At 39.8% G+C, this 17,617-nt stretch overlaps 1 protein-coding gene across 1 annotated transcript in view; it reads left to right on the top strand.

The window, feature by feature from the left end:
* BMAL2 (basic helix-loop-helix ARNT like 2) overlaps positions 1-17,617 on the top strand; it is a 101,607-nt gene that overhangs the window by 19,816 nt on the left and 64,174 nt on the right. Inside the window, exons 3-4 of the mRNA XM_052640611.1 lie at positions 13,402-13,543; positions 16,435-16,536. Of these exons, the coding sequence (XP_052496571.1) occupies positions 13,402-13,543; positions 16,435-16,536 (244 nt within the window). The remainder of the gene's footprint in view (positions 1-13,401; positions 13,544-16,434; positions 16,537-17,617) is intronic.

Below are 17,617 nucleotides of genomic sequence, written 5' to 3'. Positions count from 1 at the left end.
CTTAGTGAGACATCCAAGGCCCCCCACAAACTAACACAGTCTATTCTTCCAGCTTGGTCTCCTGTTTCACGCTATATCCAGCCATATTGATCTACTTACTGTTTTCCAGTTGTTGTTGTTCAGTAGCTCAGTCATGTCCAACTCAGTCTTTGTGACCCCATGGACTGCAGCATGCCAGGCTTCCCTGTCCTTAACCGTCTCCTGAAGTTTGCTCAAACTCATAGAGTCGGTGAGGCCATCTAACCTTCTCATCCTCTGTTGTCCCCTTCTCCTCCTGCCTTCAATTTTTCCAGCATCAGGCTCTTTTCCAATGAGTTGGCTCTTCGCTTCAGTATTGGCCAAAGTATTGGAGCTTCAGCTTCATCATCAGTCCTTCCACTGATTTTTTTCAGGATTGACTGGTTTGATCTCCTTGCTGTCCAAGGGACTCTCAAGAGTCTTCTCCAGCACCACAATTTGAAGGCATCAATTCTTCAGTGCTCAGCCATTTTTATTGTCCAGCTCTCATATCCGTACAAGACTACTGAAAAAATCATGCATGCTTGCTAAGTCGTTTCAGTCATGTCACTAGCTCTTTGCTGACCCTATGCGGTAGCCCGCCAGACTCCTCTGTCCATGGCATTCTCCAAGCAAGAATCAGGAGTGGGTTGCCATTTCCTCCTCCAGGGCTTACAGTTTTGACTATACAGACCTTTGTAGGCAAAGTACTATCTCTGCTTTTTAATACATTATCTAGGTTTGTTGTTGCTTTTCTTCCAAAAAGCAAGTGTCTTTTAATTTCATGGCTGCAGTCACCATCTGCAGTGATTTTGGAGCCCAAGAAAATGAAATCTCTCACTTTTCCTATTGTTTCCCCATCTACTTGCCATGAAGTGATGGGACCAGATGCCATGATCTTAGATTTTTGAATGTTGAGCTTTAAGACAGCTTTTTCACTCTCCTCTTTCACCTTCATCAAGAGACTCTAATTCCTCTTTGTTTTCTGCTATAAGGGTGGTGTCATCTGTGTATCTGAGGTTATTGATATTTCTCCCGGCAGTCATGATTTTAGATTGTGCTTCATCCAGCCCGGCATTTCACATGATGTACTCTGCATATACATTAAATAAGCAGAGTGACAACCTCAACAGCCTTGAAGTACTCCTTTTCCTATTTGGAACCAGTCTGTTGTTCCATGTCAGGTTCTAACTGTTGGTTCTTGACCTGCATACAGGTTTCTCAGTAGGCAGGGAAGGTGATCTGGTATTCCTATCTCTTAAGAATTTTCTATAGTTTGTTGTGATCTACACAGTCAGAGACTTTAGCATAGTCAATGTTTTTCTGAAACTCTCTTACTTTCTCTGTGATCCAAAAGATGTTGGCAATTTGATCTCTGGTTCCTCTGCCTTTTCTCAATCCAGCTTGTAAACTGGAAGTTATTGGTTCACATACTGCTGAAGCCTAGCTTGAAGGATTTTGAGCATTACTTTGCTAGCATGTGAAATGAGTGCAATTGGGTGGTAGCTTGAACATTCTTTGGCATTAGCCTTCTTTGGGACTGGAATGAAAATTGAACTTTTCAAGTCCTGTGGCCACTGCTGAGTTTTCCAAATTTGCTGGCATATTGAGTGCAGCACTTTCACAGCATCATCTTTTAGGATTTGAAACAGCTCAACTGAAATGCCATCACCTCCACTAGTTTTGTTCATAGTGATGCTTTCTAAGGCCCATTTGACTCCACACTCCAGGATATCTGGCTCTAGGTGAGTGATCACACCATCAGGTTATCTAGGTCATGAAGATCTCTTTTGTACAGTTCTTCTATGTATTCTTGCCACCTCTTCTTAATGTCTTCTGCTTCTGTTATGTCTATACCATTTCTGTCCTTTATTGAGCCCATCTTGGCATGAAATGTTCCCTTGGTATCTCTAATTTTCTTGAAGAGATCTCTAGTCTTTCCCCTTCTATTCTTTTCCTCTATTTCTTTGCATTGTTCACTTAAAAGGCTTTCTTATTTCTCTTTTATTTTTTCTGAGAGAGAAAAAAAAATCTCTTTTCTTTTTTCTTTCTGAGCTGTATGTATGTCTTACAAGAGTAAGACATGATACTTGTAGAATTTAGAACAATGCAGGAAAGTAGAAAGGAAAAAAGAGCTTTGATTGGCCACTCAGACAAAATAATTGAAAAACTTTCACTGTTTCCTTCTAGATTTTTTTCTCCCCTGAAAATATTGGGTTGGCCAAAAAGTTCATTCGGGGCTTTCCATCTGATGTTATGGAAAAATTCGAATGAATGTTTTAGCCAACCCAATAGTTATCTTTGTTTCTTGATTTTATGTAGTCTCTGTGTCTTTCATGCTGCTTTTTAAATTAAACAGTACATAAACATTTTCCATATTCATAAAGCTCATAAACATCATTTTTATTTTATTTTTTGTCAACAATAGAAATTTATTTCTCATGGTCTGTGGGCTGGAAGTCTGAGGTCAGGGTTCCAGTGGGGTTGGGTTTTGGAGACAGTGCTGTGGTGGGGCAGCTGGCCAGCTTCTTGTTGTCACCTCAGAAAGACAGCTCTCCAGCTCTCCAGCCTCTTCTGATAACAGCACTACTCCCATTCGTTACAGTCCAACTCTCAAATCTGTACACGACTACTGAAAAAACCATAGCTCTGACTATACAGACCTTTGTCAGCAAAGTGATGTCTCTGCTTTTTAGTACCCTGTCTAGGTTGAACCATAAAAAAGGCTGAACATTGAAGAATTGATGCTTTTGAATTGTGGTGTTGGAGAAGATTCTTGAAAGTCCTTGGACCGCAAGGAGATCAAACCAGTCCATCCTAAGGCAATCAACCCTGAATATTCATTAGAAGGACTGACGCTGAAGCTGAAGCTCTAATACTTTGGCCACCTAATCTGATGGGCTGACTCACTGGAAGAGACCCTGATGCTGGGAAAGATTGAGGACAGGAGGAGAAGAGGGTGACATAGAATGAGATGGTTTGATGGCATCGTTGACTCAGTGGACCTGAGTTTGAGCAAACTCTGAGAGATAGAGAAGGACAGGGAAGCCTGGAGTGCTGCAGTCCAGGGGTTGCAAAGAGTTGGACATGACTTGGTGACTGAACAACAACAATCCCCGTCTTGAGAGCTCCACTCTCAGGATCTTTGAGTGGCTCCACCCAAAGGCCCCATCTCCAAATATAATCACATTGTGGATTAGATTTTATCATATGAGTTTTGTAGGATGCGTTCACTCTATAACAGCATCTAAGTAGGTGCTAAGGAAGAATTGTATCCTCTTATAACTGCCTCACATTGCCTGTTAATGAGCTAAGTAGAGAGTGCCGATTATCTGAAAAGGAGCTCACTCTGAGGAGCTCCTCAGAGCTCTGTATGAGGTAGGGTAGCAGGAAAAGGAGAGATGCTTCTGAGATTCTCTGGGTGATGGAGATCAAAGCCTTCACTTTCGGAAGCCTGTCAAAATAGCTGAAGCTGTGACTCTCCAACTTCTCTTATGATGATAGTGTAATAAGTTTCTGCTGAAAAGCTACAAGGATTGAAAACAAAATGTTTATGGAAAGGGGCCAGACAGACTCCCAGGAAGTCAGGCAATGTGGGTATCAAGCAAGAGTTAAGCATTTTCCACCTCTCTGCTCCACAGGTCAGGTTAAAATTCCAACACCCTTGACTTTAGATTAAATTTCATCTATCCCAAAGGAAAGATCTTTGAGGTGCATATTAGATATGATAAGATCAGAAGAGCAATGGTCCCTGAATGTCTCACAATTAAACAATCTGGCAGTCAGAAATGCTTTACAAAGGCGAGGAACACTCTGATAATGAACAGGCCTAGGGGCTCCCTTGGACGTGAGGCATCCAATTCTATTTTCCCTTATATGAGCCCTGGAGAAGGGAAATGGCAACCCACTCCAGTATTCTTGCCTGGAGAATTTCATGGACAGAGGAGCCTGGCAGGCTACAGTCTGTGGGATCACAAAGAGTTGGACACAAATGAGCGACTAACACTTACCTAACCATGCAGAGCTTTCTTCAAGTGAAGCAACTGGATAGAGCTTGAAGAAAATAAATTACTTCTTATAACTGCAGCTTCAATCAACCCTTGAAACTTCACCCTCTTGCCAAAGGTGTCACATGTTTCAGTAAGCAGAAGAAGAGTGGAGGTGTCAGTGGCACAACATGCCATCATAGGGAGAGACCTTCGATGCCAGTTTTTGGACATGTAAAAGCAAGACGCCAGTTTATTTCTGAATGCAAAGTGTCTGCCTCAGAAGACCTTGTCTGGGTGTGTCAGTGTGGTTTCCTTCATTTTTCTTCCTGTAGGTAGACCCATGTAGACGTGGTCAGAATCAGAGGTCAGATTTTCTTCCTCTTCCATGGTGACTGAGGCTGAGATTGTGGAAAAAGTCATCCCAGGTACAGTTCTTCCTGAATAGGAAGGCATGTACTGGGGTCTGTAATTGAGTACTCTTCAAAAGGAGTAGGGGTGTTTGAACTGTGAAGGCTCTATTGACAAATTCTATCTAAGAGACTGGATGGAAATCTGGAAAATTACCTGATACCTGAGATACCTGTGGTATCGCCACACCCTGTATGAGCCCGCATTTTGAGCAAGCTACCCTGCTGGCTTCAGTTAAGACCAGTCTGGCTAAATATCTGCTTTTCTTCAGGGTTCGTTTGGCTGTTTGGATTGAAACACAGGAAAGGCAGTCATGGAACACTTACTTGCCTGCCTTTTCCAAGTGTAGTTAGGACTCGTGGATAAATGTCTTGATAGGCTTCTGTGAAATATCAGTGAATCTAAAACTCATCCCTCCTGTGAATTTTCTAGGTAATCTGCATTTCTAGATGGTCCATGATGATTAGGTATCTGGTTTTTGGTCTGGTAGGTGTTCTGTCAATTTAGTGTGCATTTTGTTTGATGTACGAGAAGGTAAAATTTGTTCTGAAAAAGTCCAGTTTTACTGATCAGACTCATATCAGCAGATGCATTTTCTAATACTTGACACTGGTATATTCTCCAGATACATTACCTAAACGTCATTTTTAATGATAGTGGTGTTGTTGTTTAGTCGCTGAGTCATATCTGACTGTTTCGTGACCCCGTGGACTATAGCCCGCCAGGCTCCTCTGTCCGTGGGATTTCCCAGGCAAGAGTACTGGCTTGGGTTGCCATTTCCTGCTCCAGGGGATCTTCCTAACCCCGGGGTCAAACCCACATCTCCTGCATTGGCAGGCGGATTCTTTACCACTGAGCCACCAGGGAAGCCCAATGATAGCATAGAATTATACTAAATATATTTGTTTCACTTCCTGTTAACCGTGTTCTCTTAGCCTAAAATAACCATCCAAAAAATGTTTTCAAATGTTACTCCCTGCCTAAAACAGACTTAAGTGCCCTTCCCTCTGTGTTCTGGTAGGATGAACTCATAAACTTGCACCTGTGAACAGGTCTAATTGCATTCTGTATTTGGTTTCAATGTCTGTACACCTGCATATTCACAAACATATACAGAATTATAAACTTCCTGATGAAAGTGAAAGAGGAGAGTGAAATATTTGGCTTAAAACTCAACATTCAGAAAACTAAGATGATGGCATCCGGTCCCATCACTTCATGGGGAATAGATGGGGAAACAATGGAAACAGACTTTATTTTGGGGGACTCCAAAATCACTGCAGATAGTGACTGCAGTCATGAAATTAAAAGATGCTTGCTCCTTGGAAGAAAATCTATGACCAACCTAGACAGCATATTAACAAGCAGAGACATTACTTTGCCAACAAAGGTCCATCTAGTCAAAGCTATGATTTTTCCAGTAGTCATGTATGGATGTGAGAGTTGGACTATAAAGAAAGCTGAGCGCCAAAGAATTGATGCTTTTGAACTGTGGTGTTGGAGAAGACTCTTGAGAGTCCCTTGGACTGAAAGGAGGCCCAACCAGTCCATCCTAAAGGAGATCACTCCTGGGTGTTCATTGGAAGGACTGATGTTGAAGCTGAAACTCCAATACTCAGGCCACCTGATGCGAAGAACTGACTCTTCGGAAAAGACCCTGATGCTGGGAAAGATTGAAGGCAGGAGGAGAAGGGGACAACAGAGGATGAGATGGTTGGATGGCATCACCAACTCGATGGACATGAGTTTGAGCAAGCTCTGGGAGCTGGTGATGGACAGGAAAGCCTGGCGTGCTGCAGTCCATGAGGTCACAAAGAGTTGGACGTGACTGAGTGACTGGACTGAACTGACCTGAGCTCAGGTACTAAATCTTAATCCTTTTAGACATATTGTCTACCTGGGCCGACTCTTAATAAATATTGTGAAATAATACAGTGTTTTACTCTGCCTAGTAAAAGCTTTTTCACAATTTGTATATTTATAGCAAGTCGGTATTTTTCCTGTAGTGCCAATTAGTATTTCATTTTTATTATGTGACTAAGCATCTTCCAGTAACTTGTCAGTGGTAAGAAGCAGAATTTGGTTTCCATTGTAACAAATTAGCACAAACGTGTGAAACAGCTACTGCCTGTTATTTCAGAAAGCTACTTCCAGTTGACAAATCTCATGCCACATAGTGTCTTTTCTTTCAGAAGACAATCAGGTGCATTTTTTTTCCTTCTGTGGAAAAAAAATGATAAAAATGAAGTGATGGTAGGGAGTAGGCCTCCTTGTGAGGTAGGTACCGAAGGAAATTGCATATTCTTTATTGTGGGAATTTCATCATTCCCAGCAGCCCAAATATGTGAATCTGTGAATCCCAACTTTCCACCCCTTTCAGTTTCTCTTTTGAATGTCCATGGGTAATGAAATGAAAGGTGATTCATTCCTTCAACAAACCCTAAAAACTGTATGTCTGGCACTGTGCTAAGATTTGGAGCTAAAAAGATGACATGGTCCTGAAAACTAAAAGCTTCCAGTGTTGGAGCTTATAACCAAGTAGAGGATCTCATAAATCTTTCCCCTGCCTCTTTTTTTGTTGATTCCATGGGCTGAACACCATTTGACATCCTAAAGAGCAGGATCTTAATGAAGCAACCAAAAGCACCAGAAGCAGTTAAATTTAAAGTGAAAGCACTTGGTACTGAGAAGGACACAGAATCAATTTTCTTGAAAAAAGTGCATAACCTGAATTTAGTCATCAGGGAATAACAGAAAAAGCTAAACTGAGAGACAATCTCTACAATACTTGCTAACTACCCTTCAAAAATATCAATAAAGATGAAAGAAAACAAGATGTTTAAAAAAAAGTGCCAATTAATAGGCACTTTTTTCACCTAGCATTATTGAGATTCATCCATGCTGAATATACTGCATTCGTTTGTACTACTCTTGGTATTCTATCCAGTGAATAAACAGTTTATCCATTTGTTGAGGGAAATTAAAGAGTTTCTAGTTTTCTCATTCATTTTTGTTGTTCAGTTGCAAGCCATGCTGTGAAGGTATTTCTTGTACATGTCTCCTAAGATAGAGGTCCCCCACCTTGGGCTGCACAGCAGGAGGTGGGTGGCAGGTGAATGAGTGAAGTTTCATCTGTATTTACAGCTCCTCCCTATCCCTTGCATTACCACCTGAGCTCTGCCCCCTGTCAGGTCAGGGGCAACATTAGATTCTAACAGGGGTGTGAACCCTAACCCTAAAGTCAGGGCAGAATATCCTGAGATTGCTGCAAAACAGAAATAAAGAGCACAAGAAATGTAATGTGCTTAAATCATACTGAAATCATCCCCTCACCCATGGTCCATGGAAAACTTGTCTTCCATGTAAACAGTGTCTGGTGCAGAAATAGTTGCAGACCGCTGTTGTAAGATATGTAAGAGTTTCTCCATATACTTAGGAATGAACACTAAACCATGTTATTTGCATATGTTTCACTTTATTAGTGAAAATAAAATAAAACAGTCCATTCTGAAGGAGATCAGCCCTAGGATTTTGGAAGGAATGATGCTAAAGCTGAAACTCCAGTACTTTGGCCACCTCATGTGAAGAGTTGACTCATTGGAAAAGACTCTGATGCTGGGAGGGATTGGGGGCAGGAGGAGAAGGGGACGACAGAGGATGAGATGGCTGGATGGCATCACGGACTCGATGGACGTGAGTCTGAGTGAACTCTGGGAGTTGATGATGGACAGGGAGGCTTGGCGTGCTGCTATTCATGGGATCGCAAAGAGTCGGACATGACTGAGCGATTGAACTGAACTGAACTGAATGCAAAAATAGTTTCCAAAGTACTTGTAGCAATTTATTTTCCCACCAACAGAGCTTTCCATTTCTGTTTCCATTGCTCTATATTCTCGCTTACACTTGGTATCATTAAACTTTTCATTTGTAGCCATTAGATGGGTATGCAGGATGTCACTAGAGTTTACTTTGGATTTTCCTGATTATTAATGAAATTGAGTATCTTTTCATTCTTGTATTGATAATTGGAATTTCTTTTATGAAGGGCCCATTAAAGTCTTTCCAGTTTTCTGCTGGGTGTTGTATTTGTCTTTTTCCTATTGATGCGATGGCATTCTTTATACAGCCCGCATAGTAACCCTTTATTGTTTATATGTGTAGCACATAAACTTCTCCCAGTTTGTGACTTTTAGTTTCCTTCTCTTTATAGTGCCTTTGGATGAATATTAACTTAATTTTAAGACGATTTTAGTCAGTCTTTTCCTTTATTGTTTTTACATTTTACGTTTGGGAAATTTTTTCTACAGTTCAGTTCAGTCACTCAGTCGTGTCCAACTCTTTGTGACCCCATGAATCGCAGCACGCCAGGCCTCCCTGTCCATCACCAACTCCCAGAGTTCACTCAGACTCACGTCCATCGAGTCCGTGATGCCATCCAGCCATCTCATCCTCGGTCGTCCCCTTCTCCTCCTGCCCCCAATCCCTCCCAGCATCAGAGTCTTTTCCAATGAGTCAACTCTTCGCATGAGGTGGCCAAAGTACTGGAGCTTCAGCTTCAGCATCATTCCTTCCGAAGAAATCCGAGGGCTGATCTCCTTCAGAATGGACTGGTTGGACCTCCTTGCAGTCCAAGGGATTCTCAAGAGTCTTCTCTTGAGAACACCACAGTTCAAAAGCATCAGTTCTTCGGCGCTCAGCCTTCTTCACAGTCCAACTCTCACATCCATACATGACCACTGGAAAAACCATAGCCTTGATTCCCTGGTGGCTCAGACAGTAAAGCTTCTGTCTACAGTGTGGGAGACCTGGTTTGGGAAGATCCCCTGGAGAAGGAAATGGCAATCCACTCCAGAACTATTGCCTGGAAAATCCCATGGACAGAGGAGCCTGGTAGACTACAGTCCATGGGGTTGCAAAGAGTTGGACACAACTGAGCGACTTCACTTTCACTTCACTTGACTAGACAGACCTTTGTTGGCAAAGTAATGTATCTGCTTTTCAATATGCTATCTAGATTGATCATAACTTTTCTTCTAAGGAGTAAGCATCTTTTAATTTCATGGCTGCAATCACCATCTGTAGTGATTTTGGAGCCCAAAAAGATAAAGTCTGACACTGTTTCCACTGAACTTCATTTTCTGGATGTTGAGCTTTAAGCCAACTTTTTCACTCTCCTCTTTCACTTTCATCAAGAGGCTTTTTAGTTCCTCTTTACTTTCTGCCATAAGGGTGGTGTCATTTGCATATCTGAGGTGATTGATATTTCTCCCAGCAATCTTGATTCCAGCGTGTGCTTCTTCCAGGCCAGCATTTCTCATGATGTACTCTGCATAGAAGTTAAATAAGCAGGGTGACAATATACAGCCTTGACGTACACCTTTTCCTGTTTGGAACCAGTCTGTTGTTCCATGTCCAGTTCTAACTGTTGCTTCCTGGCCTGCATACAGATTTCTCAAGAGGCAGGTCAGGTGGTCTGGTATTCCCATCTCTTTCAGAACTTTCCACAGTTTATTGTGTTCCACACAGTGAAAGGCTTTGGCATAGTCAATAAAGCAGAAATAGATGTTTTTCTGGAATTCTCTTGCTTTTTCCATGATCCAGCAGATGTTGGCAATTTGATCTGTGGTTCCTCTGCCTTTTCTAAAACCAGCTTGAACATTAGGAAGTTCACGGTTCACATATTGCTGAAGCCTGGCTTGGAGAATTTTGAGCATTACTTTACTAGCATGTGAGATGAGTGCAATTGTGCGGTAGTTTGAGCATTCTTTGGCATTGCCTTTCTTTGGAATTGGAATGAAAACTGACCTTTTCCAGTCCTGTGGCCACTGCTGAGTTTTCCAGATTTGCTGGCATATTGAGTGCAGCACTTTCACAGCATCATCTTTCAGGATTTGAAACCGCTCAACTGGAATTCCATCACCTCCACTAGCTTTGTTCATAGTAATGCTTTCTAAGGCCCACTTGACTTCACATTCCAGGATGTCTGGCTCTAGATGAGTGATCACACCATCGTGATTATCTTGGTCATGAAGATCTTTTTTGTACAGTTCTTCTATGTATTCTTGCCATCTCTTCTTAATATCTTCTGCTTCTGTTAGGTCCATACCATTTCTTTCCTTTATCGAGCCCATCTTTGCATGAAATGTACCCTTGGTATCTCTAATTTTCTTGAAGAGATCTCTAATCTTTCCCATTCTGTTCTTTTCCTCTATTTCTTTGCATTGATCGCTGAGGAAGGCTTTCTTATCTCTTCTTGCTATTCTTTGAAAGTCTGCATTCAGATGCTTATATCTTTCCTTTTCTCCTTTGCTTTTCGCTTCTCTTCTTTTCACAGCTATTTGTAAGGCCTTTTACGTTTAGGTCTTTAATATAGTTGAATTGAATTTTTATATTTGGTTTGGTTTTTATATTTGACATAAGGTAAGGGATCTGACTTTATTCTTTTTCATAGAGAAAATAAGTTGGCACAGGGTTATTTATTAAAAAGCTGGACTCCTCATGCTGATTTGAAATTCCACCTCTGACATTTAGCAGATGTCCATATTTATGCGTCTGGGCTCTCCATGGTTTTCTTTCAGTCTGTCTATATCTCCACACCAATACCACCCTGTCTTAATTACCAAAGTTTTATAATGCTTGATATATGAGAGCCCAGTCCTCGCACATTTCCCTTGGCTGTTCATAAGTCATTGCACTACCATATATATTTTATATTCAGCTTTTGATGTTCCACCAAAAAAGAGAATATTTTGAGAGGAATTACACATCCATTTTAGGAGAATTGAAATATTTATGATATTAAGGCCTCCCATCCATAAACATGGTGTATTTTTCCATTTTTTTGAATCTTTTTCAATGTTTTAAATAAATTTTTATAATTTTCTCCAGAAGGACCTTATGCATTTTTATTTAGGTTATACATTTATTCTTGTACATTTGTTCTTTAGGTACTCTATAATTTTTGAAGTTATTGTAAATTATATTTTTAAAGTATCATTTTCTTATAGCATGTTACTGGTGAATAGAAAGACTGATTTTGTGTATTGACTTTACATACATACAGCAACCTTGATCCACTCCCTAATTTTAATAATTTATATTATTTTGGGTTTCTATATTCTCAATCATATCATTTCCCACTAAAGATATTATTTTTTCTTCCTTTCCAATTCTTATGCTTCAAGTATAGTTTCTTGTCTTATTCCACTGACAGGTCTTCTATTAATAATACAGTTTTGAAAGATGTTCTTTTGTTGTTGTTTTGTTTAATGTTTTTGTTTCTGATTATAAAAAGATTTTTTTCAATGTTTTTTCATTAGTATTTCTGAATCTTTTAAGATAATCATATTTTTTCAATGAGCTCTTATTGTAGTAAATTATATTCATTAATTTACTAATATTAAACCAGTATTACATTCCTGGGATACAACTATCTTGGTCATGATGGGTTATTCTTTTTATACATTTCTGAGTTTTTGTTAAGATTTTGTTAAGATTTTTATATCTTTGTTCATAGATGAGATTAGGCCTATAGCTATCTTATCTTGTACTGCCATTGTCAAATTTTAATATCAAATTTATGTAAACCTTATAAAAAGAGTTGAGGGACAAAGAATTCCTTCTTCTTCTATGAAAATGGATATGTTAGTCACTCAGTCATGCCTGATTCTCTGCAACTCCATGGACTGCAGCCTCCAGGCTTTTGTGTCCACGAGATTTCCCAGGCAAGAATACTGAAGTGGGTTGCCATTCCACTGAACTGAACTGAAAAAAACGTCTTGCCATAGGGTTATTAGAGTTTCCAATTTGGAAGAACCTATGTTTAGCTTTTTTGATCTGTACTAATTTGTATTCTAATTCAGTATTTCTGGTGTTATTTTAACAATTTCCTTTCTCCTAATTCTTTAGATTTGTTTTAGGAATCTTTTCCTGATTTCTTAAAATAAATGATTAGCTCATTAAATTTCAGTCTTTTTTTTTTAAACACTAAGGGTTAAAATTTCCCTCTAAGTCAGTTCAGGTTTAATTGAATTTTAGTTAATTCAGGACTAAAAATATTCATGTCCTGTGACCTTGTTAACCTATTTCTGGGATACTATCCACAAGAAATAAGTAGAAATGAAGAGAATTAGCCAGTAGATTAAAAGTTTTATACACATAGATAAAAGCACACTGCATATTTATGATGGTGAAAAAAATAGAAACAAACTTGGATTCCAGCAATAGAAGAGTGGGTAAGTAGCTATGACACAGCTGCATGATAGCATATTATGCAGTCATTAGAATCATCTATAAAGACTTTGTGATAACACTGTTAAGTTATTATCATAATGATATGTAAATAATGCAGAATATACGCTATGATTTCGATTACTATAAAAACAACTATAGAAAAAATTCTAAAAGGAAGTCATTCTAAATAGTAACGTTAGTTGGTGAAATTTGCATTTCCCCCTTCCATTCCACCTTTTTGTGTTTTGCGTATTTCCTGCAATATCCATATATATTTTTTATAATTAGACAGGGAAAATAAAGCTACAGACTAACAATAGATTGTTAGCTAGTATTTGGTTGTGTATAATTAGTCTTCCGCTCCATGCCATTTAATTTTGGCTGCACTGGGTCTGCATCGCTGCCTGAAGCTTTCTCTGGTTGAGGTGAGCAGGAGCTCCGGCCCAGCTGTGTGCTGGCTCCTCACGGTGGGGGCTTCTCTTGCTGTAGGGCACAGGCTCTAGGGCACCGCGGGTGTCAGTAGCTGTGGCAAGTGGGCTCTGGAGCAGAGGCCCAGTTGTGGCATATGCGCTTAGCTGTGCCACTAAGTAGTGTGCACTGTGGCATGTGGCAGGGGATTGCCAACTACTGGACCACCAGACAAGTCCCCCATTTTATTGTTTGCTTGGCAATTTAAAATATCAAAGTGTAAAGCCATTTAAAATATGTGACATAGATCTATAAAGTGAAAATTAATGTTTCAAATAGATGCTTTATTGCAGTTTATGTCTCACAGGTAAAGTATTGATGGAAGGGAACCAGTGCATTGCTTCCAATCATCTAAGCCCCTGGACTCAACCAATAGCCACTGGATCCTTCAGCCCACACATGACAGAGTTGCCACGGAAACAAAGACGGAGTGATTCAGACCCATCGCAGTAAGTGAATTTGTTCCTGTAACCCTAGGAAATCTTCAACCCTAGGGAGAAAAGAAAAAGACCACATTTTAAACAAATGAAAACATTTTTTTTTTATTTTTATTTTTTTTAATTGAAGTGTAGTTGGTTTATAATTTTGTGTTAGTGTCTGGTGTATAGCCAAGTGATTCAGTTATACATATACATATATATTCTTTTCTATTATGGTTTAATATATGGATGTTAAATACTTGTGCTGACCTGTATAATACGACCTTGTTGTTTATCCATTCTAGATTGTCTATAGTAGTTTGCATCTGCTAGTCCCAAATTCTCAGTTCACACCCCCTCCTTGGCAACTGCAAGTCTGTTCTCTATGGCTGTGAGTCTCTTTCTGTTTTGTAGATAGGCTCACTTGTGTCATATTTACATTCCACAAATAAGTGATATCATGTGGTGTTTGTCTTTTTCTTTATGACATACTTTGCTAGTATGATCATCACTAGGTCCATCCATGTATCAGCAGAATGCATTATTTCATTCTTTTTTATCCTTGAGTAATATTCTATTGTGTATATATATATATTCTTTAGAAAAAGATTACTTTTAAATTATTACTTTAAATTACATGGTAATTAAAAATTTGGACAGGGTAGATTACTTATCCACCCGGCTGCTACCTCTGTCATTGACTGATCCAACTCTTAAGGTTATTAGCTATCCAAGAAGGTCAACTGGGATCTGAAAGACGTAGGAACTTGAGGTTAATTTGCTTAACAGTTAAGATATTTGCCTTCCTAATTGAAATGCTTAACCTTGAGGAAAACATCTTACATGTGTGGCTGAAAATGATCACAACTTGCTTCTTGATTTACTCATTGTTTATGTAACAACCAACCCTTGGTTATCTGTGGCAACTTTAATCAATTAAAACTCTTGTTTTCCATGTTTATGAAGCTAAGTAGATAATAAAATCAATGTTGAGAATACTTTCTATCTCCTTGTTCATTTTGTTGCCTAATGCAGCTTGCAGTCTCAAATATTCTTTAATGATCTCCCCAAACATAGGGTTTTTATAGTGAAAATAATAGGGCAATATAAATATAACAATCTACAGCAATTCATTTTAAGCTGGTACTTTCTTTACATGAACGTGAAAGTTGATGACCATTCTCCATCATGAATGACTGGAAAAGTCCTGAGTAGAGGACAAGATGAAGATATAATGAAATATCCAACTCTTTTTAAGTCAGTTCTCCCTAGTACACTTTATAATTTAGCTTCAGTTTCCAAGATGGCAGAATCAGTGTTACTCAAATGTAAGGACCAACACACTTTCCAAGCCACATATCAAATGTATATACAGATTGTATACATAAAAGTATAAAAAGATTATATACTGTTTTTGATTGTCTGTATTCTCTTAGTTTCTTCCAATAAAGTGGATGATTATAAATAACTACAGTTGACCAAGTGACAGTCTACCTAGAACCGTTTGCTGTTCTACATCCTTGATTATCAGGTGGTAGCCCCCTTCCCAGGTGGCTCTGGGCTTCCCAGGCGGTCCTAGTGGTAAAAGAACCTGCCTGCCAGTGCAGGAGACGTAAGTGATGCAGGTTTGATCCCTGGGTCAGGAAGATCCCCTGGAGAAGGAAATGGAAACCCACTCCAGTATTCTTGGAGCCTGGAGAATCCCATGGACAGCAGGACCGGTGGGCTGTGGTCCATAGCACCGCAGAGTCGGATATGACTAGAGAGCCTTAGCATGCTTGCAGTCCTCATTCACCTTGAGCTAGAAACGACTGTTAGTCATTTTTATTTTCTTCTTTTTTCTTTAGAATCATAAGTACCATTGTTCTTTCTCAATATTTAAATAAGAATATGACTTTCAAGTGAGAACTAGAGTCACACAATAGAACTTGCATCACCCATGTCCCAAGGGGCCATCGTTAAGCCAGTGGTTTTGAGAGTGAATGGAAAAATGAGGGCAGTGACAAGGGAAATACTAGAAATATCAGTTCGATATCAGTTCAATTCAGTCACTCAGTTGTGTTTGACTGTTTGCGACCCCATGGACTGCAGCATGCCAGGCTTCCCTGTCCATCAGCAATGCCGGTAGCTTGCTCAAACTCATGTCCATTGAGTTGGTGATGACATCCAACCAACTTATCCTCTGTCATCCCCCTTCTCCTCCTACCTTCAATCTTTACCAGCATCAAGGTCTTTTCTAATGAGTCAGTTCTTTATATCAAGTGGCCAAAGTATTGGAGTTTCAGCTTCAGCATCAGTCCTTCCAGTGAATATTCAGGGTGGATTTCCTTTAGGATTGACTGGTTGGAGATCCTGTCCAAGGGACTCTCAAGAGTCTTCTCCAACACCACAGTTCAAAAGCATCAATTCTTTGGCGCTCAGCTTTCTTTTATGGTCCAACTCTCACATCCATGCATAACTACTGGAAAAAACAATAGCTTTGACTATATGAACCTTTGTTGGCAAAGTCTCTGCTTTTTAATATATTGTCTAAGTTTGTCATAAATTTTCTTCCAAGGAGCAAGCATCTTTTAATTTCATGGCTGCAGTCACCATCTGCATTGATTTTGAAGCCCTAGAAAATATAGTGACAATATACTGACGGATAATGGCTTTCTGGTAGAAGGCAACCCTAAAGATTATTTATTACACACATTTTGGAAAATGAAGCAGCTACAACTCAGAAACATCAAGTACCTTGCCCGACATTATCCAGCTAGTTGGAATGCCTAATTGTCAGTGTAGTGGTTTCCTATTTACACCCTACTTCCTGTCTCTCTGCAGCTGGACAGGGGAAGGTGTTTCTAGCACATGAAGACAGCCATGCTGTCCAATTTTCCAGCATATCTGGTAGGGATGACTGAAGGCCTCTTCCCTTCCAGGTCAGGAATCATGAAAGAAAAAGTGGTGGAAAAACTTTCTCAGAATCCCTTTACCTGTCTCCTTTCAACAGGGGTAGAAATGTCAGCATTCAGCTGCAGCAGGTAAGTACTGGACTCTCATGTGACATAATTTCTACTTGAAGAGCACATAGAGTGGCAGCAGAAAATGAGTGTATACCCCCTGATTTGCTCATTATCTATCCTAGAATTTCTCCACTCTGCCCCAATCCTTCTTTCATCTCACCATTTTCCATTCTAATGAAATAAGGGATGTCAAAGTGCTTTATGAATTTTACAAAGTACTGACTGTGCAGCATCCTTCCCAGAGACTCAGGGCATGAGGTTGATTTCATTGGTGGAGCCTCCGAACACTGGATATTTTTCAACAGAAGAGAATGTGCGAGAAGTTTCACCCTTTCTGCAGCACTGTTGGATTTGAATGGAGAGCTGCTTCTTTAAAAGGGTCATTGATGAAGATTCCTTGGAATGCAATGATTAAACCTTTATTGAGTATCTACAATGTAATATCTACATTAAACATTTATTGAGTATCTACAATATATCTACTGCGTGCTGCAGTCCATGGGGTCGCAAAGGGTCAGACACGACTGAGCGACTGAATTGAATTGAAGAATGTGATACCCAGTAGGCGAGGAGGAAGACATATATAAGGCACAATAAATTTGTACAAATGGGAACAATACAAAGAATTATTACATATCATGATAATTTCCATAAGAGGGACCCTAGGTATTATGGCAGCAAGGCAAATTGGGTGTTTAAATAATAATGAGATCAGAAGTAACGAACAGCTTCCTGGAAATGTTGACGGCAGCTAAGTTTTGAATGAAAAGTAGGGATGAGCCATTCAGAGCAGAAGTAGAGAAGGTATTTCAGGCAGTAGGAACAGCTCTGCAGAAGCGTAGAGTATGAAGCAGTGTACTGCTGATCAGGAAACAAGTAATTGTCACAGTAGAGCAGAGGACACACCAGGAGGTGGGCGAGCTGTGAGACCTGAGGGATAAACTTGGACTAGGTTATGAATGTCTGCTGAACTAAAGAAACTGAAAACTAAAATGAAAGTGTTAGTTGCTCAGTCATGTCCAGCTCTTTGCAACCCCCAGGCTCCTCTGTCCATGGTATTCTCCAGGCAAGAATACTGGATGTGGGTTGCCATTCCCTT

Source organism: Budorcas taxicolor, chromosome 5 (assembly GCF_023091745.1).
Source record: "Budorcas taxicolor isolate Tak-1 chromosome 5, Takin1.1, whole genome shotgun sequence".
Lineage (NCBI taxonomy): Eukaryota > Metazoa > Chordata > Mammalia > Artiodactyla > Bovidae > Budorcas > Budorcas taxicolor.
The sequence above is the reverse complement of the archived record's forward strand: the minus strand, read 5'-3'. Positions and strand labels throughout refer to the sequence as shown.